This window comes from Benincasa hispida, chromosome 1 (genome assembly GCF_027475165.1).
Source record: "Benincasa hispida cultivar pf3 chromosome 1, pf3_genome.v1.1, whole genome shotgun sequence".
NCBI classification, from domain to species: Eukaryota; Viridiplantae; Streptophyta; class Magnoliopsida; order Cucurbitales; family Cucurbitaceae; genus Benincasa; species Benincasa hispida.
This window is the reverse complement of record NC_143478.1, coordinates 96,326,790-96,353,895: the sequence shown is the minus strand read 5'-3', so window position 1 is coordinate 96,353,895 and position 27,106 is coordinate 96,326,790. Positions and strand designations below refer to the sequence as shown.

Here is a 27,106-nt window from a genome sequence, read left to right as displayed (position 1 = left end):
GTTGATGCGTTACCTACTAAACTCGGCTCTAATTGGCTGATCGACCAAACTCAAACTAAATAAATTGCATCGGTTATGAATAATAGTTTATACATACATCCATCGATAGGATAACACCAACTCAACTCATACATCTCTGCCTTGCGCTGGAATAAAGTTTCTAACTGAGTTTTGCAGATAACCAACCTGAATAGTTCAAGCAATCCCCTTATTTTCTGTCTTCCAATTTCCTTGCTTTTTATGTCTCATTGTAATTCGAGCATTAATCTTTTTTCATTTCATCAATGAAAAGTACTATTTCCGTTTCAAAAGAAATCAAACTATGAGCACCACAAGCAGAAAGGAGAAGTGGAGTTGAGAGGGTCGCCATATGAAAATAACAATATAATTTTATGAAAGGAACAGAAGAAAATTTGACAAAGAATTATCAGTAAGGTCATTTGACTATTAGTAATACTCCTGCAGAATGTTAACTTACACAGAATCTGAGGAAAGAAGATAAATCTACATCTTTTTGCTGTTTCCTTGAGTAAAACTACATATCATGAACAACAAACTGGAGGAAATGGAAAATCAACCATTAAAAAAAATTACAAAATACAAACATGGCTAACAAATGTTCCAAGGAGAAAGGGAAAAAAAAAAAGGTCAACCAGTTAAAATCTGAAGTATACCTAAAGTTGGAGAGCCAGCAACCAAGCATGTAAAAGTACTCGTGCTAGCTGCTCAATCACCTCGGGGCTTGATCTGAACCTGAAGCTCCGACTGATGGAGTTGTTGGCACACTTGATGCTGATCCATTTTCGACAGGTGGAGGCACACCCCATTTTCCTTCTGATTCAAGGGGTTCGAAGACATGAACCCCGCCATCTGATAGCCCTAAAGCAAATTGGTTTGCTTCTTGGGGATGTGCTGCAATCACTAGTGGTTGTACAGAAGCATTGCTGAAAATAACGAGTAAAATCAAAAGTAAGAAAGAGGGAGACAACGAGTATGAAATTTGAATGCAAAGGCATGCTCTATTCCATTTCTAGAATATGAAAATGAAAAATAAGAACCAACATCATTGAGGATATGTCGAAGCAGCGAATTTTCATCATGTTTTAGCTAAAGCTAACGAGGCATACTTTTTATTCGCATCACATTATCTGTATCCTTTTTACTCATCCTATGTTTTTTGGAATTAAAAGGAAAAGTACCCCAACCCTTGCTATCAACCAATATTCAACATAAAGAACGGTTAACAGAATAAACAACAGATGAAATCATGACATGCCCATTCCAAGAGCTCATTACAGCTGAACTTCATCAACTTATGAATTGCCCTTAAAGCAGGAGCATTACCTAAACTTAAAAGTGGAGTGAGAGAAATACCTCACACTAGCAGGAAGATAAGCTGAAGGACTAATTCGACAACGTAATCTGAGACTAGCGACGGTAAACACGCAGACAGTTGCATCCAAAAAGCTGGCATATATCATTTGACTGTCGCAAGAGAATGTTGCATGAGAGATTGGTGCACCAGATTCCCGTGGCGTCCACTGAAATGTGAATTAACAAAGGAGAAGTGGGTAGGGCATTGCTTCCAGAACAAAGAATAGATGAACGAACAGGAAAGGGGGTATAAAAAAAAAGACCTGCTTTACACACTCAAGTTTTGTAGTCTCGTATATTGCAATCTGAGTCTCGTGCACGACCAGAAAGTGAACCTGGTCCTGATGAAACTGTACACGAGTGTCAGATTGTGAGGATGGCGGTCTCCCACTTGGAAGTTGCAAGAATCTTGTTTTCTGCTTCTCCCACACATCAGAGCTCCACACACAAAGCTGAATAAGCAACAAATAAATAAGTGGATCAAATTTAGGAATTCGCCAAAAATCAAATGACGCGTATAACTAAGAAGTTGAAATAAATGGCCGAGAGTTTGAAGTACAAGAATGTTATAAGTCTTCAATCAAAAGTGCAAGGCCACATAAAAAGATTGCTACATATCTGAAAGGTGAAGCCATACAACAATAAGCAGTCCACAGAACCAACGACATGGCATAGGCAAATTACCTGTGCATCAGCTCCGGATGAAACTAGCACGTTCAGTAAGTGAGAGAAGGCCAAGCCAGTTATTCTTTTAGAGTGGCCTTTAAGCTTGCTCTTTACCTGCATTAACCAATGATTTGATTGCATAACGTTGCCACAAGGCTTAGAGAATAAGTGGTTCTGGAGGATATTTTACCTCATCCACGCGGACATTATAAATTTGAATTGTGGAGTCATCCATGCCAATGGCAATTATATTGTTATCTTGTGGGTGAAAGGCAAGGAATGTGGCAGCAGGTGGTGGCGGCATGAAAGTTGTCATTGTCTGCATTGCAAAGAACGTGAAGATAGGTATAACTTATCGGCAAATAATCGCGACAACCAATTGAAGGGTAATGTAAGTTACCTTAAATGTCATCATATTGAAGAGGGAAATCTTTCCACCAGATGCCGACATGACGTAAGAATCATTTTTGGATAAAGCAAAGCAAGGAACGGCCTCTTCAGAACTAGTGTCAGCAACATCGTTGGTCATTAGAATGCCACTTGATGGTTGCCATAATTGCGGCAGAACATTTGCAGTTGCCTGCAAGATAGGGAAGTGTTGATTATGTAGATACAATAGAAATTCGACTCCGATGTCGAATGAAGGAGACTCCAGATAGCAGACAGAAAACTGAGAACAAAATGTTTTATGATACCTTGCCAGTTGAATTACGTTCACTTCGCGTCCATTTCCATAGCAGATGAATTGCATTTGATGCCAATGCCAAGATTGCACTTCCAGAATTTGTGTAGATCAACCTAGATATCTGAGTAGATCAAGAACAAGACATAGTCAGAGAAGAAAGAACAAGCGACCACCAGAAAATCTCAAGTTATTGAAGCTCAAAATAATCCCCAAAAGCCACTCTACTCCAGGTTCTCATATCCATAGTTATCTAATTATTATAAAAACATTAAAAAGTCTTTTTTTTTTTTTTTTGGCTCCAAGCCTAAAACGTCCTAAATTAGGCAGAACTGTGGTGGTTTAACATTCAAAGCTCCAATTTAGAGAAGCGGAATGAAAAGGAATGTGTGCTAAATTTCATCCTATAGCGTGAATTACTTACCTTGTTTACTCTGACATTCTCAGGCAGCCTCAAGGATCTACATTGAGAGGGTTCGTTAATTTCAGTGAGCTTCCAAATCTTTGACTTGTCATTGGAATCTTCAGGAATTCTAGGTTTCACATCCCCCAAACTTCTGGAATCCCCAGCCTGGCAGATTTATGCTTAATGTTAAAATAATTGGTAAGGGGAAGAACGAACTAAATTTTTCATGACTTATTCATACATGCAGGGTACAGAAACAATAAACAAGCTCCTACTAAAAACATTAATTTGCAATTAAGCAACACCAACCACTCCAGACATGGTGACGACAGAGGCACCTCTATCAGCGGCACTACCAGCTGCTGCTGCTGCTGCCACGGCTGCAGCAGCTGAAATTGGATTTATTGTGGGCTGAAAAATTAAATAGAAGTTAATTAGATATTTAGCAGAAGAGTTAACAATATAGTGAAAAGTCACATTAATTAAACATACAGTCAAACTACCTTTGTCCCAGCCTCTGACGTTCTAGCTGCATCATATGAAAGATTTTCAAATGTTCTTAGTAGCCGGATTCCATCCACATTGGCCAAGATTTTAATTCCATTCTCATTGCCAGAAACAGCTAAAAGGGTGCCATCCTTGTTAAAGCGGATACGAGGACTTGCCTAGGATATTAAAGGGAATAAATAGGACACAGTAAGAATAAGCCAACCATCAACTACAGTTTTTAATTTTCCAGTTTACTTGCATGAAAACTTACTGGGAGCCCTCCGTCAGCATCAACAGTTGTTAGAAGTTGAACATTGTCCATATCCCAAAATTTAATGGAGAAATCATCACCAGCAGCCAAAAATCGATTTTTAGTTGTATCAAATTGTACAACACCCGGAGATCGTTTGCGGAACCCTTGATAAGTTCTCTTAACAGCTCCTTCACTCTCATTCCACTCAACAATATAAGAATCTCCATCTTTACTTGTCCCACATGAGAAGAGCCTAAAATGCCCATCACCATACAATTAAAGTGAGGAGAAATAAAAAATGTTGTAAATTTCCTAACCATGGGCCAAAAAGGCCAGTCCAAGCAACCTCCCAACACAATAGAGTAAGTACTACACACCTCGTACCATCTGCACTGTAAGCCATGGTTGTGCACCAACGTCCAGGAGCATCATAATCAACTCGTGAGCCCATATTATCATATAGCCATGCCTTTATCTTTCCATCCAGTGCTGTTGAAAAGATGAACTAAGAGAGACAAAAACATATATGTAGCAGATTAAGCAGAATATCCATCAAGCAGCCTCACAAAAACTCAGGTTCCACTTGAGGGCAAACCTGAATATTTTCCTTGTAGTGAGGGCAAACAGAGAAAACAGGAGCCTCGTGGCCTTCAAATGTATATTGTCTTGCACCATTGCCAGCATCCCAGACCTGACAATATCAGAAAGAAAAGAAGAAAGGGAAATAAATTTGTCAACAAAAAGAAGCTCTTTTCCCTTCCTTAAATGACCTAAATAAGAAATAAATAACTTACCTTAATGGTCTTGTCATCTCCACATGTTATGACACAAAGTTGTTTATTGGGATTGGAGAATGCTAGATCATTAACTCCACCGACATGAGCATCAATCTGATTCACAAATTTCAGTGTCATACTACAAGACGGGAAGAGTACACAATAGATACAATACTCTTAATCATACACACCTCCAAGTGCTGTCGCATGTCATCACCACCATGATAGGAGTATATCTGAACAATGTGCCTCGAATAGGCAATACCTATACCAGATTGGCAGTTAATCAACAACTTACTCTCACTTTGATAACATAAAATTTACAAGGAAATGTACAATCTTACCAAATAAAGAACCATCAGGGCTCCAAATAACACGGTTTACCGATACATCAGGCTCTTTAAGTAGAGCTGCCTGGAAATCATGAAGATAAACTCAGATTTCACTAACTGAGATAAGAAGTTATCTGCAACATTAGTATACACGGAATACCTGTAAAGGCATTGAACAAGCATTGAGATCCCAGACTTTAAAACTCTTTGAAACAAGTCGCTCCCTCGAACCAACTTCCCACAACCCTATTTCGCCCACATTTGTGCCAACTGAAAAGAGAATTTTCTTCATATTTGTCATTTTTTATAGGAACTCCAAAATCAAGAAGTATACCATCTACGCACAGGTACATTATTCTGGTGGTAGTTTAAAAATAATAGGTAATACAGAATGAATTTAAATATACCAAGAAGCAGAGTTTGTTGGACCGGATGGAAATCCATGCTCATTGGATTCGACCCTTGATTCAGTGTTCGCATAACGGTCTTCGGCAAATCATCTGGTGCATTAAAAGTTTGTGCATGACCATGACCAGCAAATGATACTGGCAGAACATTAACTGGTAGATTTACCTTCATTATATGAAAAATAAGGCAGTAAGAACAAAACAATAAGTTGTGCAGAGATGTGACATTCCAGGACTTCGACTAGAATCATGAGTATAAAATAAAATAAAGAAAAAACTAAATTACCTCATCAGACATCCCCATAGGTTTTGGCCTTTTAGAAATGTGATCAGAGTCCGCAGAAGGGTATTCTACAGAAGGGTTAGTTGGAGGAGTCCGCGGATGTTTCAAAGCAGCTACCAAAGAAATAAAAAATAATAATAATAAAACCTCAATCATACAAGATCCTTATAGTAGCTTACATTGGCGTGTTAAGACAATGACTACACAGCACTCAAATACATAGGAAATCAACTTACCCGGGATAGATGGAGCACCAAGACCAATGGCACCTCCACCAGAAACTGCAGGATGAGTAACAGCCGAGGGATTAGACATCCAACCAGCAAGAGGTGCTGGAACTGGTGCTGCCGTGGGCTGAAAAGGCTGAACAGAAAAACACAAAACTTTAAGGTGCATGTTAAGATATTCAAAAATGTCAATGAGGTTAACAGTTACAGCAGATAACCCACCCCATGCGCACCAAGAGGAGGAAAACCTCCAGGTTTGGGTAAGGATCCAAGAAGTGGATTGTTTGCAGGAGAAGGAGCCCGAGCACCATTCGGTTGTCCACAAGAATGATCCACAAAGAGGGTTTTAATATCTGGATTTGGTCTAGGGTTTTTACAAAGTTGATGCTGCCAATTTAAGCTGCAGTTTACAATTTGATTCAGTGTTCATTTATATAGTACGCTAATTAAACACAAGGAATGTTTCAATTCTTTAGAACAATAAAATGGTATTAAGTAATGGCAGAAGTTAACAGTTCACACTTCGAATCCTAGGCAACTAAATTTTCATTAAACAAAAAATGTGTTTTGTATTGGGGGAGGGGCACACTAAATGAAACAATTTTTAGAATGTCATCGATTGGTGGAATAAAAACTAGGAATGCAGGATAAATCACCTTTGATTAATAAGAGTACGCAATCTCGAGTTTTTAAGGTGAGGAAACTGCAATTTATCACGGAACAAAGGATTGGCTTCAATTAGCTTCTTCAACTCAACCAACATAATTGCTCGTGCAGACTTCGTATCACCATACTTGGACAGTTGTTCATTTTCCCTATCAATAAGGCAGTGCATTACCAACTAGCTCTTCCGCAAAAATCATATCCTATTGATGTAATGCCATACCTAAAATTCTCCAGCGTCAATAGCTGAGTAATCTCCTTGAAAAGTTCTTCATTAAACGTGGAAAAAACTTTTAAGTCCTTTACTAAAATATCTACTGCCTTGGAGCGGTCATGCCTGATACAATTGCAAACAAAAAGGAAAAAGGAAATGAAAAGAAATAATCTCACTAAAATGGAACCGAGGAGAGGCAAGTTCAAATTTACAAGCAGGGAAAGCCATCAAAATGGAAAATGTGAGCTTACTTATCCAATGCCTCAAGATACTTCTGCTTCCTAATCTCAAAAAATATTTTCATTGAATAGCGATTGTCATCTACTTTTGTAAAACCAGAGAGGTATTTCTCAACTTCATCCCAGTTCCCATTATGCACCTCATCCTCAAAATATTTCATATTGAAGAAAAACCCAGATTCCTGCTCAAGCCTATTAAGGAAAACAAAGCAATTAATGCTGCAAATTTAAGCACCAAAATTCTAAAAGATAAATTAATCCAAAACAAAAACAAATAGACACCCCAAAAAAAAAATTTAAAAAGGAACTTAAATATCCCACTTGTGAACTGTCTCCTTAAATTTTTCCTCATCGAGAAACTGTAAGATCAAGAACACCAGCTCCCTACTGAGGGACGACATCACTACCGCCTCCGTTTTTATCAGTATTAGCAGAAAAAACCGCTAGATCTGGAAAATAAAAAACAAACAGAGATATATATTAGAGATCGAACAAAATACCTAAAGAATCAAACAGGAAAACAAAAAAAAGGGGGCAGTGAAATTTTGTTCCTTAAACCGAAAAATCAGAACACGATGCCAAAAGAAATTACCTCCAACAACTAACACAATAGATACAAAATCGAAAGGATAGATAAATTTCGACAAGAATTAGCTGAGAAACATATTGCTTCGACTAAAATTAGGCCAAAAGTAAAAATAATTTTAGGGTTTTCTATATACAGAGAGAGAAAGCGGCTTTAAACCCTACGGGAATCGAAGATGCAAAAGAGCATATAATGGAGAGAGAAAGGATGGTTAACAGGTCAAGCATAAAAAGAAAATTAAAAAAAATACAAATCCAGAAAAAAAAAAGGAAAAAAGGGGAAATTATCTTTAAAGAAATAGATTCGACGAACAGAGGGAGAAATAGAGAAATAGCGAGAGAGAGATTGTTCATACCTTGAAAACAAAACAAGAACAAACATAGAAGGGTTGGTTCAGAGAACAAAAAAACAGATAACTCAGAAACAGAGAGAGAGCTTAAGAGAAGCTTTCTCTCTCCTTTTTTTTTTTTGCTTTCTCTCTCTAAGAATGAAGACTTCCACTCTCTCTTCTTTCTTCCTTCCTTTCTTCTTCTTCTTCTTTTCTCTCTCCTAAGCTTATCTCTCTCTCTCTCTCTCTCTCTCTCTCAAGAAAAATACATGAACTTGCAGAAATGGTGATTTTATATAGGGACCAGGAGACAGCTAAAGCAGATGATAAGAACAGTTACTTATCAACGGATAAAATAACAAAAAAATATTTAAAACTTGATAGCTTATCGCTTATAACTACAGTCTCGATTGTAATAAGTGCAGTTTCTGTGGGCCCCGCTTAGCCGGCTCCCTTTTGTCGACTTCATCGGCGCGGAATCTCTAAGCTGTGTGATTAATAACAACTGCAAACCACATATTAAAATTAAAAATTATTAATTAAGAATATATATATATGAGTACGTGAGTAAATTCGGTTCTAGGATATCTCAGTAATTTAAATATTTTTTTCCTGAAAATTATAGTTGAAAAATTAGCGGAAAAACATTAATTTTGAAAACAGAAAATTAAAACTCGGTTTTGGTAACTATGTCATTTTTTAAAAAAATTAAGTCTATTTTCTTCTAATATTATTTTATAATGATTTGCATCTTTCTTCTATAAAATGGTTAAATTTTTAGCTAAATTCTAAAAATAAAAATAAATTTTTAAAAGATATTTTTTTTTATTTTTAAAATTTAACTTGTTTTTTAAATCATTGATAAAAAAAATAATTAAATAATAAAGAGATTTGGAGGTGAAGATAATGTTTATAGACTTAATTTTCAAAAACAAAAAACAGATTGAAATCTTAATAATTCTTATGTTATATTAATATATTAAAAAAGTAATGTTTTTTTTTTCCTTCTTTTAACCTGATAACCTAAATCTAGGGTGAACCAAAAACAATTACCTAATGTAGGCTTTTTTTTTTTTTTTAGTAAAATAAGAAAAAAAATCTAGAACTTTCGAATATTATCTCTGTTATTTCTTATTATTTTAGATTTTAAACTGTTTTTTTTATCTAATCAATACCGACCAAAGCTTTAAAGTCCCAATTTAATAGAATTGTGCATTTCATAAAAATATTTAAATTAAAATTTTTTCAGAATTATTCTTAGTTATGTTATGAAAAAAATGTTAAAGTAAAAATCTGTTGCTCTTAAGTAGTTAATTGGAATAAAAAAGAATAATTAAAATAATAAATTATTTAGAATTTGGATGAAAATGTTGAGCTTCAAAGAAATAATCTCTCATTATTAAGATGGATCTAATCTGATGTGGAACAGATCCACAGCCCTCGAAATATCCGAACCGTTGGATCAAAATGTCAACCAACTTAGATCAACACTCCGCCGCATCGAACGGTGGCGGCTAATTATCAATGGCTCCCCGGCTTCCGAAATTCAGAAAAAAATAAAAAAATAATAATAAATTAGTCGTTCAGATCCCCCAATAAACGACAAGATTTCTCGGGAGAGGGACCCCCAAAATTTGGCCCTCAGATTTGTTAAAAATTTACACAGCCTGCCATGGGACCCACTCGAAGAGATGCGTTACTTATTATATCACGTGATACAGTATTACGGTTCATGATTGCGAGACGATAAGATTTATATAATTTACGAGACGAGATTTCGTGATACGGGATTCAAGGTGGTGGCAAAATCGTAATTAAGGAACATGAGTAAGGGCTGTTTTGGCAAGAGAGTTGAGTGTGGGCCCATTGTTCCTTTCCAGCAGTACGTACGTTTTTTTTTTTTTTTTGTGGCCTGAAATTATTTTTCATTTTTGAATTCTGATTGGCTAACAAAGATTTTTTTTTTAATTTCCCAATATATCTGTTAATTAAATTAAAAAAATATTCTTATATCCATTTACTTGATAAAATTAGTCTTTAAAATAGTTTAAATTTTATTTTGATTATTTCATTTTTCACTTTTGTTGTTGGAGCATGAATCTAGCCCAACAGTTAAGATATTTATTAAGTTTAGGTCAACAATTAAAGCTACACTTTGTTGAACTAAAAAAATAAATTTAATTTTTAAGGTTATACTTCCTCTTAAAAATAAAACTTATTTGTTGACAATTAAAAAAAGAAAAAAGAAAAAAGTATTTCATTTTGGTTGATGGACTTTCAAAACATGCACTACTTTGAATTTCATTTTAATCTTTTGTGTTAAAAAAAAAAAAAAAAAAGTATGTTTTGTCCCCCTGCTTTTAGAAAGATGGTAATTACATTAATGACATATTAAAGCGAGCGTAATACATACTATCTCTATTCATTATTTGAGACGTCACTAAATGATTTATCAATTTGTTATTTATTTATTTGATGGACCCCACATAATTCTCAAATATTACTAATTGTGTGACAATCAATGAATGAGGGTTAATGAAAAATTTTCGATACTACCGTAGTACTATAAATTTTCTTAGCCCATAGATTATGTATTATTTTCTATGAAATTAAAAGTCCAATCATATTTTTGTATTCGTTGAATTTATAAAATTATATACGTAAAATGATATAAATACAAATTTTAAATATAGCAATAAGTTTGAAATTTTACAAAAATATATAATATAAAGATATATTATATTTAAAAATATATATATTAAAATCATAACATTTCAATATGTACCTATTAAATTTATACTCTAGATTTTGGAGTTCTATTATTTAAACCCATGAATTGATTTAAACCTTCTTTGTAACTGTTTTGTAAAATTTTGGAGTGGAATTTTGGAGGAAAGATGATTATATTCCTGTGATTTTGAGCAATTTTAAATGGATTAAAGTGACATTAATTTTAAATCACTATTAGAGAGTCTAAATCGATTTATTTATGAAAATTTAAGATCTAAATCAATAAAATTATTGGTTTTAAGTTATTAGGGAGTGGTTTTAATGATAGAACTCTAAAGTGTAAAGGTATACATTTGAGCATAACAACAGTCGTAGATAAAGTTTTTGAAATATTATCTACCACATAAACTTAAACTATCAATCTTGAAAATTTAATCTTTTCAAGTATAATAGAAGTAAGGGGGTTTAAACCACATTTGAGGCAATGAGTTAGTTATTATAGTTGGATTATGATAGTTTGCATAAATTATTTTAGTTTGGGAATGAAATAGTAAACATTGTAGCAAATAATAAATAAATGAAAATTGTAGTAAATAATAAATACCGTAGCAAATTGAGGTTGTTGAGGTTTTGAAATAGTTTTTACGGTAGTAAGAGGTGATTATTATATTTTGATGATGACCCTTGCCCCAAACTCCCTCTTAGTTATTAACATTTCTGTATATTAGTTGAACTATGCTCACATTCGTTGAAAAATATTATGATGACATGTTTAGGAGTGATCACGAATTTTTTAAAGTTACTTTTATGATGTTTTAAACCACTTCCTAACATACTTTTTGTTTTTAAATTTGGCTAGAATTCAATTCTTCTACTTAAAAAAATATGCAAATTATTGTAAGAAATTGAGAAAAAATGTGTTTGATTAAAAATAACGAAATCATTACTAAACGGATCATAAGTTATACATTCTATCAATATTTTACAATTTTGTGTAAGTCTCTATGTACATCATAATCAACCAAATAATTTCCCTCTTGTACTAAAAAGCAAAATAATTTTGATTGACGACAATATACACATTATAAATTATAAATCATTACGATCGTGTTTGGTGATTATTTAAATAATGTTTGATAACCAATTTTATTTTTTACAAGTTTTTAAAAATTAAACCTATTTTTCTCCAATTTTCTTATAAGAATTTACATATTTTTTAAGTGCAATAATTGAATTATCAGACAAGTTTCAAAAAATAAATAATAAATTTTTAAAAGAAACATTTTCACATATAGAAAAATTTTAAAAATCATAGCTCAGTTTAATCATTATTTGGGGGTTGTTTGATAACCATTTTTCATTTTTTGTTTTTAGTGTTTGAAAATCAAGCCAATAAACACTCATTCCACCTCTAAATTTCTTGTTTATTTATTTCACTTTTGATCAAGATTTTCAAAAACCAAGTCAAAATTTGAAATTAAGAAAAGTAGTTTTGAAAACTTGCTTTTTGTTTTTAGAATTTAGCTAAGAATACAACTATTATATTTAAGTAAGTTGTAAATCATCGTTAAGAGAGAGAGAAAAAAAATAAACTTAATTTTCGAACATAAAAAAAAATCCAAAAACAAAATGGTTACCAACGAGATCTTATTTTTTGAAAATTAAACCTAAAGACAAATAACTTAAAGCCTGAGGACCACAACTCCATTTAACTCACCAACTTCTTAAGTTGGCGTAAACAACTCAATCTCAATATTAAACATTTATTGAGTAACTTAGTTTTTCCTTTTTTTTTTCTTTTTTTTTTTTTTTTACTTTTTACATTTATCGATAAATTTTATCTTCATTTTTATCTCTATTTTTCACATTTATCAATTAACTCTATTTTTTCCTCTTAATCTACTTTTCACAATTATCAATGAACTTCGTCTTACAATTTTATACCCAAAAAACAAACTTACTAATTTCAACATATTAAATCTAGACTCATTAACTTCATTCAGTGGGCCAAACACCCTTGAGCTATTTACTTCTTCACATAATTATCTAATCTCTATATTTTTTATGTTAATGAAAATATGTGTTTATGAACTAAAATAAGATGATAGAAAATGTTTTCAAAAACTAATGATTTATGGTGTGTTTGGAATACATTTGTAAGTGTTTAATTTTAAAACTAAATCATTTTGGAACAAATTTGAGCATTTGACAATCACTCAAAATATTTTTTAAAATTTTAGACATTTTTTTATTAAAAACATTTAAATAAAAATGAATTTAAAAAATATATATTTTATTCTTAATCAATCCAAGGAGATCTTAGTTATGAATTTTAATCATAATAGTTTGGCCTTTGAACCATTTTAAAATTTAATATAACCGTACTATTAAAAATTTCATTAAACTCAATCATGTTAGCCAATCAGTCAGATATAAACTTAATTAAGTCCCAACGAACTAAGTATAGTTTGGTTTTTTACCCTTTTTTTTTCTTAATTTCTACTCGATTGTTTTTTAAATTTTATATATATATATATATAAATTATAATAATTTGTATTTTTTACTTTTTTTTTAAACCTACCCAATTGAATATATATATTAAAATTTATAATTAATTGTCGTATTAGTGGGGTGTCAGTGGACTATGAGTTTGCGATAGGCGTGTACGGTTTAGGACGTGGGAGTAGAAAATATGTAATTAACATTTATTATTTCTTACATGGAATTATTATTTACACATTATTTGAAAAAACTATATAAAATTCAAAAGTGATTTTTTCCAATAAATTTCCCTATTTTTTTTTAGTACTTTCCAATGTACTTTTTGTTTATTGACATAGTAGTTCCATTCTTGACTTGACGGAGGCTTTATCCATCTCTAGAAAAATCGGCTTCTTCGATTTGTGGGAGGAGATTCAAATTTGGGAAAATTGTACAAAAAGAAAAATCTATTTTAAAGTTTGAGAATGACAAATGACCTATTTTTTAAAAAAATATTAAATGGCCTTTTAATTTATTGATGTCACGATCACGTGAAATTACGGTATTGTCTTTCTTTTTTTGATAGTGTTGCATCGTTTTTCTCCTTCTATTTTTTTCTTCCTCTGCGGCATCTTCTTCTTCTTCGACTTCTTCTCCTTTGCACGTCTTCTCTTTCTCTAGCACGGTGAGTCCAAACAACTCTGACGCGACCGTAAGCAAGAACAAGAAAGATGAGTGATTTTATGAGTGAGGAAAGGAAGAGAGAGAGACCAACGGAGACTGAGACTGAGAAAGAACAAGAATGACAGAGAGAAAGGGCGAGAGAGACCGAGACCGAGAGAGAGCGAGAGATGTATAGAAAGTTGTGATTTGTGAGTGACAAAAAGAAGAGAGGTATCGCTCGAGCGATATGCATTTTCACATGCGTGCGAGTATATTTTGATAATTTCATCCAACTTTGACGCTAACAAAGGGTCATTCGACATTTTTTTTTCTAAAAATTGGGTCATTTAATAATTTTTATCCAATTTTTGGATCATTTGTACAAATTTCCCTCCACTTTTCTTAATTTTAAATTATATGTTGTCAAGTAAAACCTTCACTAGTTTTATAATTTAATACGGTTAAATTATAATCTTTTTAATACAATTGAATTACTCGCAGTTTTGAATATTTTATCTATTTAGATCTATAAGCTTTTAGAATTTTCAATAATGAATATTGTATTCAAATTTAGTTTCCAAATGCGAATATGCTTTGCGTTTAAATCATTTACCCGACGTTTATATTCTCACTCTCACATTTATTATAGTTTTTTTTTTTTTTTTCTTTTTCAAAATATAATTTTCTTATCCATGTTTTATGTTTCATTCTATTTAGTATTTTTACTTTTAATCGTTGAATTTTAGTCTATATACTTCAAATAATTCTTAAATTTAGTATTTCAAAATTATTTTTATCAAAATATTAAATAATAGCAATCTTCATAAAAAAGATACTATGTGAATATAGTGCATAATCTACGAAGAGAATGTTGATAGAGATTTTTTATATAAAAGATAATCAATAATAAATTAATATAATAAAGATTAAAATTAAGATTTATTGAAAGTGACAGAAATTTGACAATTAAAAGTAGAGCGACTAAAATAAAATAAAACTCAAAGTACATAAATTAAAATGATATTTTGACCTACTTGTTACCTTTGTATATTTAATGTGAGTGTATATATGCATATATATACACTTTTATTTAGACTTTATCCATACCTTAATGTATCTTAATTTGTTATAAGAACTTTCAAAAGTGATATTTGTTAATCAAATTTTAGTTAGTAGAAAATTACAATAGTTCAATAATCCACCAAAAGTATAGCTTTTAAATTATTTTTTCGTATATGTAGTTATATTCACGTTGACTTGAATTTCCTATAAATAAACAAAGTTCTATAGATTTAATTTATCATATTTATAAAACCACTTGTGTCATGTTACATCTTTTTGTTACTTTTTTTTCTTTTCTTTTTTGAAGAATCTTTGTCACTTCTCATTAAAGGAGCAATCAAATGATAGTGAGCTCTAATGAAATGATCACAAGTTATTATTTATATAAGTGTCATAATTCAAAAGAAAATTATTTTAAAAGATAAAATTATTGAAAATATTTATAAAAAATAGTAAAATGTCACAGTCTATCTATGATAGACTGCGATAAACTACTACATGTGTTCATCACGATACAGTAGTCTATAGCAGTCTCTCACAAATGGATATTAAAATTTTACTATATTTATAAATATTTTAGTTCATTTTTCTATATTTGAAAATAATCTTTATTTAAATGACATGCAGTATTATTAAGTGATTTGTAGTTTGAAAATAATTAAGAGGCTATAATATTCATTTTGGAAATTCAAGTAAATAATTATGTTAAAAAGTCTAACCAAAATCCACCTTTTAAGGGACCATTTTATTCTAATTTTTTAAATTATAATTTCTTTAGTTTAATATACACCTTTTTAAATATTATAATCATAAAATTATATATGTTTTTTGCTACTATCAATAACATATATTTTGCTTTATAAGATAAAGATTCCCTCATTAAGTTGCTTGATTTGAAATCTCAGAAAATATGATAGTTCTCCTACCATGCTCATTTCAAATTCATTCTGCACCTGTTTCACAAAGAGCTCAACCATCTCCTGAGGCGTTTCTTAGATAACAATGTCATCAACATAAATTTGAACAATTATAAATTTTTCACCAAATCTCTTTACAAAAAGAGTTTTATCAACTCCTATTCGTCTTTACCCATTATTGACAAGAAATTGGATTAGACGCTCGTACCATGCTCTAGGAGTCTGTTTGAGGCCATAGAGGGCCTTGAGTTTATACACATGGGTGAGAAGGATCCACAAATCCTTTGGGTTGAGCAACATACATTTCCTCATTTAGAATTCTGTTTAAAAAGGCACTTTTCACATTCATCTAATGTAATTTAAACTTCAAAAGACAAGCAATGTCGAGTAAGAGTCTGATGGTATCTAATCTTGCAACAGGAGCGACGGTTTCATCAAAATCCACACCTTCAATTTGTTTGTATCCTTGAGCCAATAATCTTACTTTATTTCTGGTCATGTTTCCATTATCACTAGTCTTGTTTTTTAAAATCCACTCTGTGCCAATAACATTCACATATTCAGGCTTGGGGACAAGAGCCCAGACATCATTCCTCACGAATTGCTCGAGCTCCTCTTGCATAACAATTATCCAACATTCATCTGCAAGAGCTTCTTTGACATTTTTTTGTTCAACAGGGGAAGTGAAGTAAATGTTGTTGATCATATCAAGATAATTAATTTTATCCTTTCTTCTGGTCGTCAATCCTTCTTCCAGGTCCTCAATAATATTACTAGAAGGATGATTTTTATGAACCCTGTTGGAAGGTTGTTTGTTACTAGCTTCTGCTTGCTCTGAGATATTCTGGTTAATCTCTACTAGATTTTTTGAATTCACATCTAAAGGCATGTTAGACGAGTTGTTAGGCACATTAGTATTACAAACTGAAGTGATATTGAGATCTTCTTCAATAGAAGGAGAACAAGGGGAAGCCACATCATCCTCAATTATAACATTAATAGACTTCATTACAACATGAGTTCATCTATTGTAAACACAGTAAGTTCGACTATTTGTGGAATATCCAAGAAATATCCCTTCATCAGACTTGGAATCCCATTTTCTTCTAGCCTCTCTATCAACAAGAATGTAACAAACACTTTCAAATACATGAAAATATTTCACATTAAGCTTTCTACCTCTCCATAGTTCATAAATAGTGTTTGCAGTTCCTGGTCGTAAGATCACTCTATTATGTATATGATAAGTCGTGTTTAAAGCTTCTACTCAGAAATGAAATGGTAGATATTTTGCATGTATCATTGCACGAGTCATCTCCTAAGTGTTAAGTCCTTTCCACAATCCTATTCTGTTGTAGTGTAATATGAGCCAAAAATTCATGGTGAATCCCAGCAGACTGACAGAACTCAGTGAAATGAGAGTTCTCAAACTCCCTACAATGATCACTTCAAATACGTATCACATTCAGATCTTTCTCACATTGTAGTTGAAGACAGAGAGCACGAAAAACAGAGAAAGTGTATGATATTTCACGAAGAAAACACATCCAGGTATATCTAAAGAAGTCATCAACAACAACTAGAACATATTGTTTGCCTCCCAGACTTTCAGATTGCATGGGTCCCATCAGATCCATATGAAGAAGTTCCAGAAAACGGGAAGAGCTTAAGTGGTCTAATTGCTTGTGAGAGGTATGAGTTTGTTTACTAGATTGGCAATCTTCACAAATAATTCCAAGAGATACTAATAAAGAGGGGAGACTATTTATAGTATTTACAAGAGCCTTCTGAATAGTCTTCATGCTTATATGTCCAAGACGTTTATGCCATAGGCTCGCTTCATCTTGTCTAGAGAGATGACAAACCTGCGAAGGTGATCATAACTCCACATATAACAGTTATTAGAAAAACGCAAACCTGTCATAACGAGAGCTTTGACATCATCTGTGAAAATGCATTTGTCTTTGGTAAAGCTCACATTCAGTCCTTGGTTGCACAACTGACTGATGCTATTAAGATTGGCAGTGAGTCCTTCAATCAACATTACATCTTTCAGAGCAAGACCAGATAATTTAGTTTTCCTTTCCCAATAATTTATCCGCAAACACCATCACCAAAAGTGACCTTTCCAAAACCAACAGATTTGAGATTGTACAAATAACTCTTTTCACCAGTCATGTGTTTAGAGCTTCCACTATCAAAATACCAATCACTTTTAGTAGAGGATCTGACTGAAGTTAGAATCACATTACATTTGTTTTGAACATTTTTCTCTCTCCATACCTATTTGACCGTTGTTTGGTTTTTATAATGGTTCTGTGAGAAGTATGGAGCACTTCTGAAATAGGTGGGTCCGTAGAGAATTTTCAATAATTAATAGCAAAAATGACGTTTGTGCCCCACATTTCCACAATAATGACAAACCCACTTGGTCTAGTCAAGGGATTATCTTTCAATACAGTGTTGTTGATAGATGTACCTATAAAGTCGTTAGACTCGGGATCTTTAGCTCTAACAAACTCAATATTTTGTTTCATTTTTATTTTGACTGATTATAATGTTGACTTCCTCTTTTATAAAATCCAAACCCAGAGTTATCACCAGTAAATTTTCCTTCTATCATAAGTTTTTCCAAAGACTCAATTTTAGTATTCAACATTCTGATATTCTTGCACGCTGAATCTTTTTCAACTTTAACTTAAGAGAGTTCACGCTTCAAATCTACAACAGTAGACATAAGTATGTGATTATTAACTATCAAAGTCTCAATTTTTACCTTCTGCACATCGAGGGCTTTCTGATCATCTTGTACAATATGATAAGAGGGATCTGTAAACTCAATTTCTACAATATCATCATCGGTCTTCACATACACATCATATTAAAAAATACCACATGATGAAGTATCCAAGGAGATGTTGCTAACAAGCGTTTTGACATCATCCTCTGAGTCACTGCTATCTTCGGATTCAATCAGACAAAGTTAATACATATCCTTTGTTTTGTCTCTTTAGAAAAGTGGGACATTCAACCTATATATGACCAAAGCCACCATACTCTCGACATTTGAAGTTTTTTTCCCTGTGCGAAAGTAGATTGCCTAACTGTCAGATTCCCTTTTACCATTTTGAGATCTGAATTTATTGGGAGGATTATAACCATCAAACTTGTTATTATTATAAGAGTCAGACATCTTATCGAAACGTTTTAGCCCACGGTCAAACTATTTTGAAAGCAAAGCAATCTATTTAGCAAGAAGATCTTAAATGGTCTACAAAACTCACTTTAAATAAAAATAAAAAAAAAAACAATAAAGGAAATAAATTCTCATTTGGAATAAAAAGTTGCGCTCCAAAAAGAAACATACCAGACTAAATATCACAACCAGATATCTCTAGATATGGAAAACATTCTGCAAAAAAATACTCTTATGTCACAAATGGATGTTAATATTTTATTTAAGATGATTGTAGAACCACTGCCTTAGAGAAAATTATAAAGCCAACAAACCAAATCTTCAATACATATTATAAATGAAAATATAAATATTATATTGATGATAGTTAACTTTTGTTATGCATGCTCGTTGGTTATTAAAGCTATCACTAATGTATCATATCAATATAACTAATGAAAAAAGTATCAATGATATTTGAATTTTTTTTTTCTATTCACGAGTGTTTTCATGTCCCATGTGTTATAGGTCTATCATTGATTTATCGAATTGATGAATTAGAAAAGATGAGAAATAGTAAATCTACAATGACTTAATATTAACGACAAATCAATTTATAACAACAACAACCACAATAATATAACAATGTATCACTTGTTGGGTTGTATGTACTAAAACTCGCAGTCTGTAAAGTTAAATATTTTCAATTATCAATAAAGATGTTATTCGACATTTATTCAATAAAATTGTTATTGAATTTGTAAATTGCACTTATAAATACTAAATCAAATAAACTAAGACCCATGGCTATTATATGAATATTTGAACTTTACGTGGAGACATAAAAATGGATCAAGTTCGAGTAAATAGTCAAAACGGTCTATAGTATACGAACAAGATTGGGTGCCTTATTCTGGTAACACTATCGGATGAGGCCCACTCTGTGGTTATTACATTTTATTGTAAAGTACTACAAATGAAGTGATCCTGGTTTTTTCATGTATTGACATGAGGTGTAGGGGCGTCTTATGCAATAAATTTGCATAAGATCAGACTAAGAAATAAGTCACTCTTACTTTATAACGTTGTTTACTGTTTAAGACTGACTATTTCGCTTAGAGGACCTAGGTAACTCGATCTTAATTCTGAGCTAATTATGAACTCCTATTGATTCGAGATAGTCCTTAGATTTGCATAGATGAGGGTTGGCTCAATAGCGCCGGCTCAATAAGCCTCCCATTTCAGGGGTAAGATCGGGTAGATAGCTGGGGACATAGGGTACAAGATGGAATTCACGCCTACCCGATTTAAAGATAGGAAATAAGTTGTTTTCTTAAGTGTTGAATCCAGGTCTTGAACAAGGGGCTCCACCTTTTCATTGGCCCAAGAGGATTCGATTTAATGATTGGATCACAAACCAATTGTTCTTAGAGAATCAATGGAACTTAAGGAGAAAGATGTAATTTCAGGGGTAAAACAACATTTGACCCAGCTGTTATTACGAACAACCAGTGAAAGGCGACTTATTGATTATGGTTAAATCAAGTGAACACAAATATATCTACAGTGAGGAGAGTGCAATTATCGAGCTATAGTGGTATGACTCGATAGTTAACGAATATTGATTAATTCGGTCTAAAGAGATTTAGTCAATTAATTTCAAATCATTAGAGCTCATGACCTGTAGATCCATAAGCTCCCTCTACTAGCTCATAAAACATGAATACCTTGGATTAGTAAATTGAGTGAATTTAAAATGATTTCAATTTGAACAATTTGAAGTGTTCAAATCGAATTTAGGGTTTCAATTTGAAATGTTCAAATTGTAAATTTGAATTTGAATTTGAATTTGAATTTGAATTGTTCAATTTCAAATTAGGGTTTGTATAATTATATTCAATATAATTGATGTTTAGTTACCGAAATGAAACGAAATTCGAGAGTTTATAATATTTAAATATTAAATACATGAATAAGATTCATGTTCAAAATTAGGTGTGTGATTAATTTAATATTTGACATTAAATTATTTTTTATTTAATTAAATTTGTTTAATTTTTTAAATCAAATTAATTTTCTTTTTCATTCAATTTCAGAAGTTTTTTTTTTAATTTAGTTAATTTTTAAATAATTAAATTTAGAAATGAAAAATGAAAATTGAGGTTAATAGTGGGTTTTCCAAAACTTTTGGCATTTGACTTGTTTGACCTCAATTCTAACACCTAGCCCATTTCATGCTCCAAATTGAAGTGTCCAAATCCGAGATTTTTAGTGCTTGCATGAAGGTTGTTGATAAATACCTTATAATTTCTCAAATTGGAGGATGATAGTTGTTGAAAAACAGTTTTTTTTTGCTCTAGAGTTCTTCTTCACTTGAAACTCACTCCATTTCATTCTCAAATTCACTTCAATCTTGAGTTCCACCACTCAAATTCAAGGTTGAGAATAGTAGAGAAGATCTCTTGGTGGTTCACTGAGGATTTGAAGTTGAGATTTCGAAGAAAGCAGCTTGAATTTTGAGGATTCTACAAAGGTATGATTTATGGAAACCCTCTTATTAAAAAACCTGTTTTACATGTTTTTAGAACTCAAATTTAGTGTAATTAGAGTGCTTATTGATTCTGATTGCTTCCGTTGCATGTTTCTACAGTCCATCAATTGGTACCATAGCATGATTTAAATACTCAATTAATGTTAATTTGAGTTTGGTGGGTAAATTTCTATGATTGCATGTTTGGGGACTGATATGGTGTTTTAATCAGCTTTGGCATTAGATTTCTTTTTTTTATTCTCAAGTTAAATTTGTAATTGGCTTGTATTTGATGAGCTTATATGTGTGCTCTAGAATCTGTAATTTATTTGGAGTCAATAGAGTCGAAATTAGGTTGTAATCAAAGTCAAAAGCAAGCATAGTCGAGCTGCATATTTCTGGACTGAAGCTTCTGCCCTTCAGTGTTGCAACGCTGTTCATCAAGCGTTGCAATGCTTCGAGCATAATGATGAAAAGCGTTGTAACGCTGGGATGCAGCGTTACGACGCTGTTCATCCTAGCTAAGAACAGCGCACGTCCGTGAGTTGGTTTACGCGGGAGTTGACCAATTCGACCGGTCTGACTTCTTTTGGTCCAATTCAGCCCGGTTTGATCTGGTTCAATATCTTTTGAAGCTTTGGAGGTCCAATTTGGATGGTTCGAGTCTAGTTCGGGTCAATTCATGCAGTCCATATTAGAATTGAAGTTATTTTTGTACCTATTTTGTAATAATTTATTATTATTGCTTGCTCAGGATGCCAAAGTTGAACCATATCAATGTAATTTAAATATTTATGCATGTGGTATATGTTGTATTTAAATTAAAACATGTTTATGCATATTGTATACTATGTAGATTTAAAATCCCACCATAGGAAGTATGTTACATGTATTGGATATATGTTATAAATTGTTATAATATATAGTATGCGTGTTTAGGGTTTCTTATGTTTAATATAAGTGTGATATTAAATGTTGAATGTTATGGATGCAAAGCATGTCTATTTTTATAAGTTGTTATAAAATTGAATTAGACATTAAAATCCATAACAAAGATAAGTTGCATGCTCATATAGGTTAAACACTTTTTTTAATAGTTAAAATAGGTCATTATCTTATAAATTGCAGTTACAAACTCAATCGATATATAATTCTATCTAAGGCTAGAGGTTTTTAAGTTGACAATCTATGGAACACCTCCTACATGAGAATTATGGTCGAATAATTGAGCGTTGTTAACTAGTTTTATAAGCGTACGTGAGTTGTGTGAGGTAATAAAATGGTTTATCACCTAGACATTGCAGGTTAAATCCATTTATAAGCGTTATACTTAGATAAACCACATAGACTTTGGTTGTTTAATTAGCAGAAATAAACCTGAGTATAAATATACAAAAAAAATTAGCAGAACATTTAAGTTGGGAGTTTAATAACATATATGATATGTTGTTCGAACACTTAAGTGGAAATTTAGTAACATATATGATAAGTCGTTAGAACGCTTCAGTAGAAGATTAATAACACATATGATATGTTCTTTTTAACTCTCGCGTTCCTAAGAGTTCACATCGAGATTCATGCTTCACTTCGTGTCACCCTAGGAGTGAGTTCCATTCGGAAAGTGTTCTTCATGAAACGAGATCAAGGTGAATGGGGAAGTTGTTCACAGTAAAATCAAATATATAATATTTTTATTTTAATTCTCACGTCCCTAAAAGAATTCACATCGTGAGGTTCATGCAGCACTTCGTGTCACCCTGAGAGTGACCTTCATTTAGAAAATGTTTGCATGAGTCAATATCACGATGAACCAGGGGAAGTTGTTCATAGTAAAATAAAATATGTGATATATTGATTTCAACTCTCACGTCCCTAGAAAGTTCATGTCATGAGATTCATATGATGCTTCGTGTCACCCTGGGAGTGACCTCTATTTGGAAAGTGTTTGTATGGGTCAAGATTAAAGTGAATGAGAGAAGTAGTTCATAGTAATTGGGTGAAGGATACGTGTCGACTGTTGAGGTTTATGCCCTAAATCTCGTAGGGTTCTGTAGTTTGTAAACACTTGTATGAACAAACATTTTGTGATTTATAATATATGGTATTTTATCCACATTGTCTACGAAATATTTGATATTTTAGTTATATTAACCACAAACCAATAAACTAAGATCCATGATTATCGTTGTAACTTAAACATGTATGTGGAGACATACAAGTAAATCGTGTATTAAGTGATAACCTAAATGGTCTGTAGTATATGGATAAAGAGGGATACCTTATCTTGGTGACACTACGAGTATGGCCCGCTTTGTAGTTGTAACAAATGTTGTAAAGTGCTACAAACGATATGATCCTGATCATTCATATATTAGACATGCGAGCGGGGATATTCTATACAAAAGAGTTTGTATTAGACCAGATCACGAAATGTTTAGTCTCATTATATAACGTTGTTCATAATTGAGACTCTCATTTCACTAAGATGACCATAGGTAACATGACCTTAATCCCGAGTGAGTTGTAAACTATTGCCTATGGTGGTCCTTTTATTTACATAGGTGAGAGTGGCCAGATCCCGACTCAACAAGCCTACCATTTCAGATATTCGTCTAATTGGGAAGCTCGGAACTTAGCTACACAAGATGAAATTTACTTCTTCCCCAAAGTAGGGGTAAGTAGATAAATTGCTCCCTTAAGGGTTGATTCCGTGACTTGAACAATGTGGCCACAGCTTCTCTTTGAAAGAGAGGACTTAGTCATAGTTGTACTATGACTTATGTTCATTACAGGGATTAGTGGTACTTAAGGAGTTAGATGTAACTACAGGGGCATAATGGTTATTGGCCGAGTTATACTTACAAGTGATCTGTGAAGGGTTGTCGCACTGTTGATTGGTTAAGATGGACACATAATATATCTATAGTAAGGAGACTTCAGCTGTCGGTCTTTAGTGGAAATTCCAACGGTATGTGAATAACTGACTAAATTCTTTAGTCATAGGATCCACCATCCATTAACTACCATACACTCCATTAAAGACCGACAGCTGAACTCTCCTTACTACAGATATTTATGTGTTCATCTTAACCAATCAACAGTGCGACAACCATTCACAAATCGCTCGTAAGTATAGCTTGACCAATAACCGTTATGCCCCTGTAGTTACATCTAACTCCTTAAGTACCACTGATCCCTCTAATTAATATAAGTCATAGTCCTACTATGACTGAATCCTCTCTTCCAAAGAGAAGCTGTGGCCACATTGTTCAAGTCACGGAATCAGCCCTCAAGGAAGCAATTTATCTACTTACCCCTACTTCGGGGAAAAAGTGAATTCCATTTTGTGTAGCTGAGTTCCCAGCTTCTCAATCAGACGAATATCTGAAATGGTAGTTACATCTAACTCTTTAAGTATCACTGATCCCTCTAATGAATATAAGTCATAGTCCTACTATAACTGGGTCCTCTCTTCTAAAGAGAAGTTGTGGCCACTACCCCGGAATCAGCCTTTAAGGGAGCAATCTATCTACTTACCCCTGCTTCGAGGAGGGAGTGAATTCCATCTTGCGTAACTGAGTTTCCAGCTCCCAAATCAGACAAGTCCCCAAAAAGGTAAGCATGTTAAGTTGACAATCTAGCCACTCTCATCCATACTAATCAAAGGACCGCCCTCAAAGGCAGGAGTTCCCAAAAAACTCAGGATTGAGGTCATGTCACCTATGGTCGTTTAGGTGAGATGTAAGTCTCCAGTATCAATGGCGTTATATACAGAGACGAATCATCTCATGGTCCGATCTTATACAAACTCTTTGTATAGAACACCACCGCTCACATGTCTCCACATAAATGGTCAGGATTTACCATCTGTAGTAGTTTACAACACTCACAAACCCCTACAAAACAGGTCATATCTATTGTATCACAGGATTAGGTATCCCACCTTAATCCTTATACTATAGACCTATATAGATTATCACTTAAGGCATGATCTACTTGTATATCTCATATACATGCTTAAATTTATATACAATAACCATGAAACTTTGTTTATTGGATATGAGTAAATGCTAGAATGAAATAACGCTTATTTTATTCATAAACAATGTGAATAATTACAAACAACGAGGTTCCGGGAGAATTAAGACACCAATCCCATCACGTTGATAAGACCGCACGATGCTCATGCGATGACAAGGCCTGTAGGACCATGCGACGAGGGTGTTATGCATTGGCCTATGAAGTATGCGCCAACCATGAGGCTATGCGTTCAGAAAGCCCTAATGATACGTTGAGTAAGCTTTGATATGCGTTGATAGGCTTACTATGCGTTGATGTGAGTATTGAAGAGTGAAGGGCAGGTGGTGAAGCTTTCCAAGGTTGTTTTGAGGTTAGTTGGTCGCATAAGAAGGAAAGGAAGCCTATACGTTAAAGTCTATGCATTGGCTAGTTCCTTTGAGATTAAAATAAGCTACACGGGTCCATAAGGCAAGGTTGGTTAGGCATGCGACGGGAGTATGTGTTGATCTTTGTCCAATGGGATGAATGTGTCAAGAGGTGTGCGGCCAAGGAAAGGCTTGTGATGGCATTGAGGTTAGATTAGCGCAATGAGGTATGCGATGGCCAAGCCATGCGACAAGCAAGCATGCAGCCATGAGGAGGTGTTATATGCGTTGACAAGGAAAACTTGGAGGGCAAAACTGGGCTGCTAACTCATCCGAACATGTGACTAACTAAGGGATGTCTTGGATTTCATACAAGTTGAGGTGGGTGCACAAGAGGACATGCAAAGTGAAGCATATGTGTTGGCTAAGGGAGAGGAAGAAACTTTAAGACCAATGTGGCAAGGGGTTGGCGTTGGCAGCACAAGGTGAAGGCACATTGACATGCAACCAGGCTAGAAGTGTCAAGATGGGAAGAACTTTAAACGCCTATAAATAGGGCAAGTTGGGACGATCAACTCTCACAATCCACTTTTTCCATTTGAGTGAAATTAGTGAGAAAGTTCCCATAAGGGAGTAGTGAGAGGTCTCGAGCTGCAGTTTTAAGTGAAGTTTTGAAGAAAGAGGAACTTGCGTTAGAAGTCTGGTGGCCCAGTTGATCGCATAGGCCTATCGCCCAACGACTGCGCACGCCCAGCAGCCTTATCGCCTAGCCCTACCGCGCATCCTTACCAGCATAAGCACTTGCATGCGCCCTCAATAGACGCATCCGAACGTATGCACGATAGTGGGTACGGATGCATTCTAGTGCACGTTGCGCGCATCTCACCGCCCAACATTGCCCTATTTGAGGTTTGTCGTCCATCTACATGTGTTCTTGCCCACCTACGTTCCCAGACATGCCCACCCTACAACCCAGCGCCCATCAGCTTGCCAAAATAACCTCTAAAGGGTTGTTTTAGAAAAGTTAAGCCTATTTTTTGTTATTTTAAAGGGGGTAAGCTGATCATTCTAATTTTTAAGGTTATTTGTGAATAGTTTGGAAATATTAGAGGAATTATGGACTAATTTAGAATTTCTTTGGAAAGAGGAGGAATCCAAAGAAATAAGGCAAGGTGCTGTTTAAGGAATTTTCTGAAGAACTGATAAGGAGAAACTGTGAGTGGTTCTTTCTATTTTC

At 33.5% G+C, this 27,106-nt stretch overlaps 1 protein-coding gene across 2 annotated transcripts; it reads right to left on the bottom strand.

The window, feature by feature from the left end:
• Positions 1–424: 424 nt before the first annotated feature.
• LOC120084802 (protein TOPLESS) lies at positions 425–8,209 on the bottom strand. Of its 2 annotated transcripts, none has more exons than XM_039040623.2 (26): positions 7,953–8,209; positions 7,333–7,460; positions 7,024–7,203; positions 6,782–6,895; positions 6,552–6,710; positions 6,118–6,295; positions 5,905–6,031; positions 5,672–5,781; positions 5,386–5,551; positions 5,139–5,248; positions 4,991–5,060; positions 4,838–4,911; positions 4,665–4,760; positions 4,466–4,561; positions 4,248–4,375; positions 3,889–4,123; positions 3,632–3,793; positions 3,438–3,539; positions 3,147–3,293; positions 2,736–2,846; positions 2,441–2,620; positions 2,231–2,359; positions 2,059–2,154; positions 1,638–1,826; positions 1,375–1,541; positions 425–944 (listed from the first exon to the last, which is right to left on the bottom strand). In XM_039040623.2, exons 2-26 carry the CDS (start codon positions 7,410–7,412, stop codon positions 731–733), a joined length of 3,420 nt encoding a protein of 1,139 aa, XP_038896551.1. In that variant the 5' UTR covers positions 7,413–7,460; positions 7,953–8,209; the 3' UTR covers positions 425–730. The 2 variants fall into 2 exon arrangements, with proteins under 2 accessions (XP_038896551.1, XP_038896555.1); XM_039040627.2 differs by lacking the exon at positions 7,953–8,209 and adding an exon at positions 7,604–7,802.
• Positions 8,210–27,106: the final 18,897 nt, after the last annotated feature.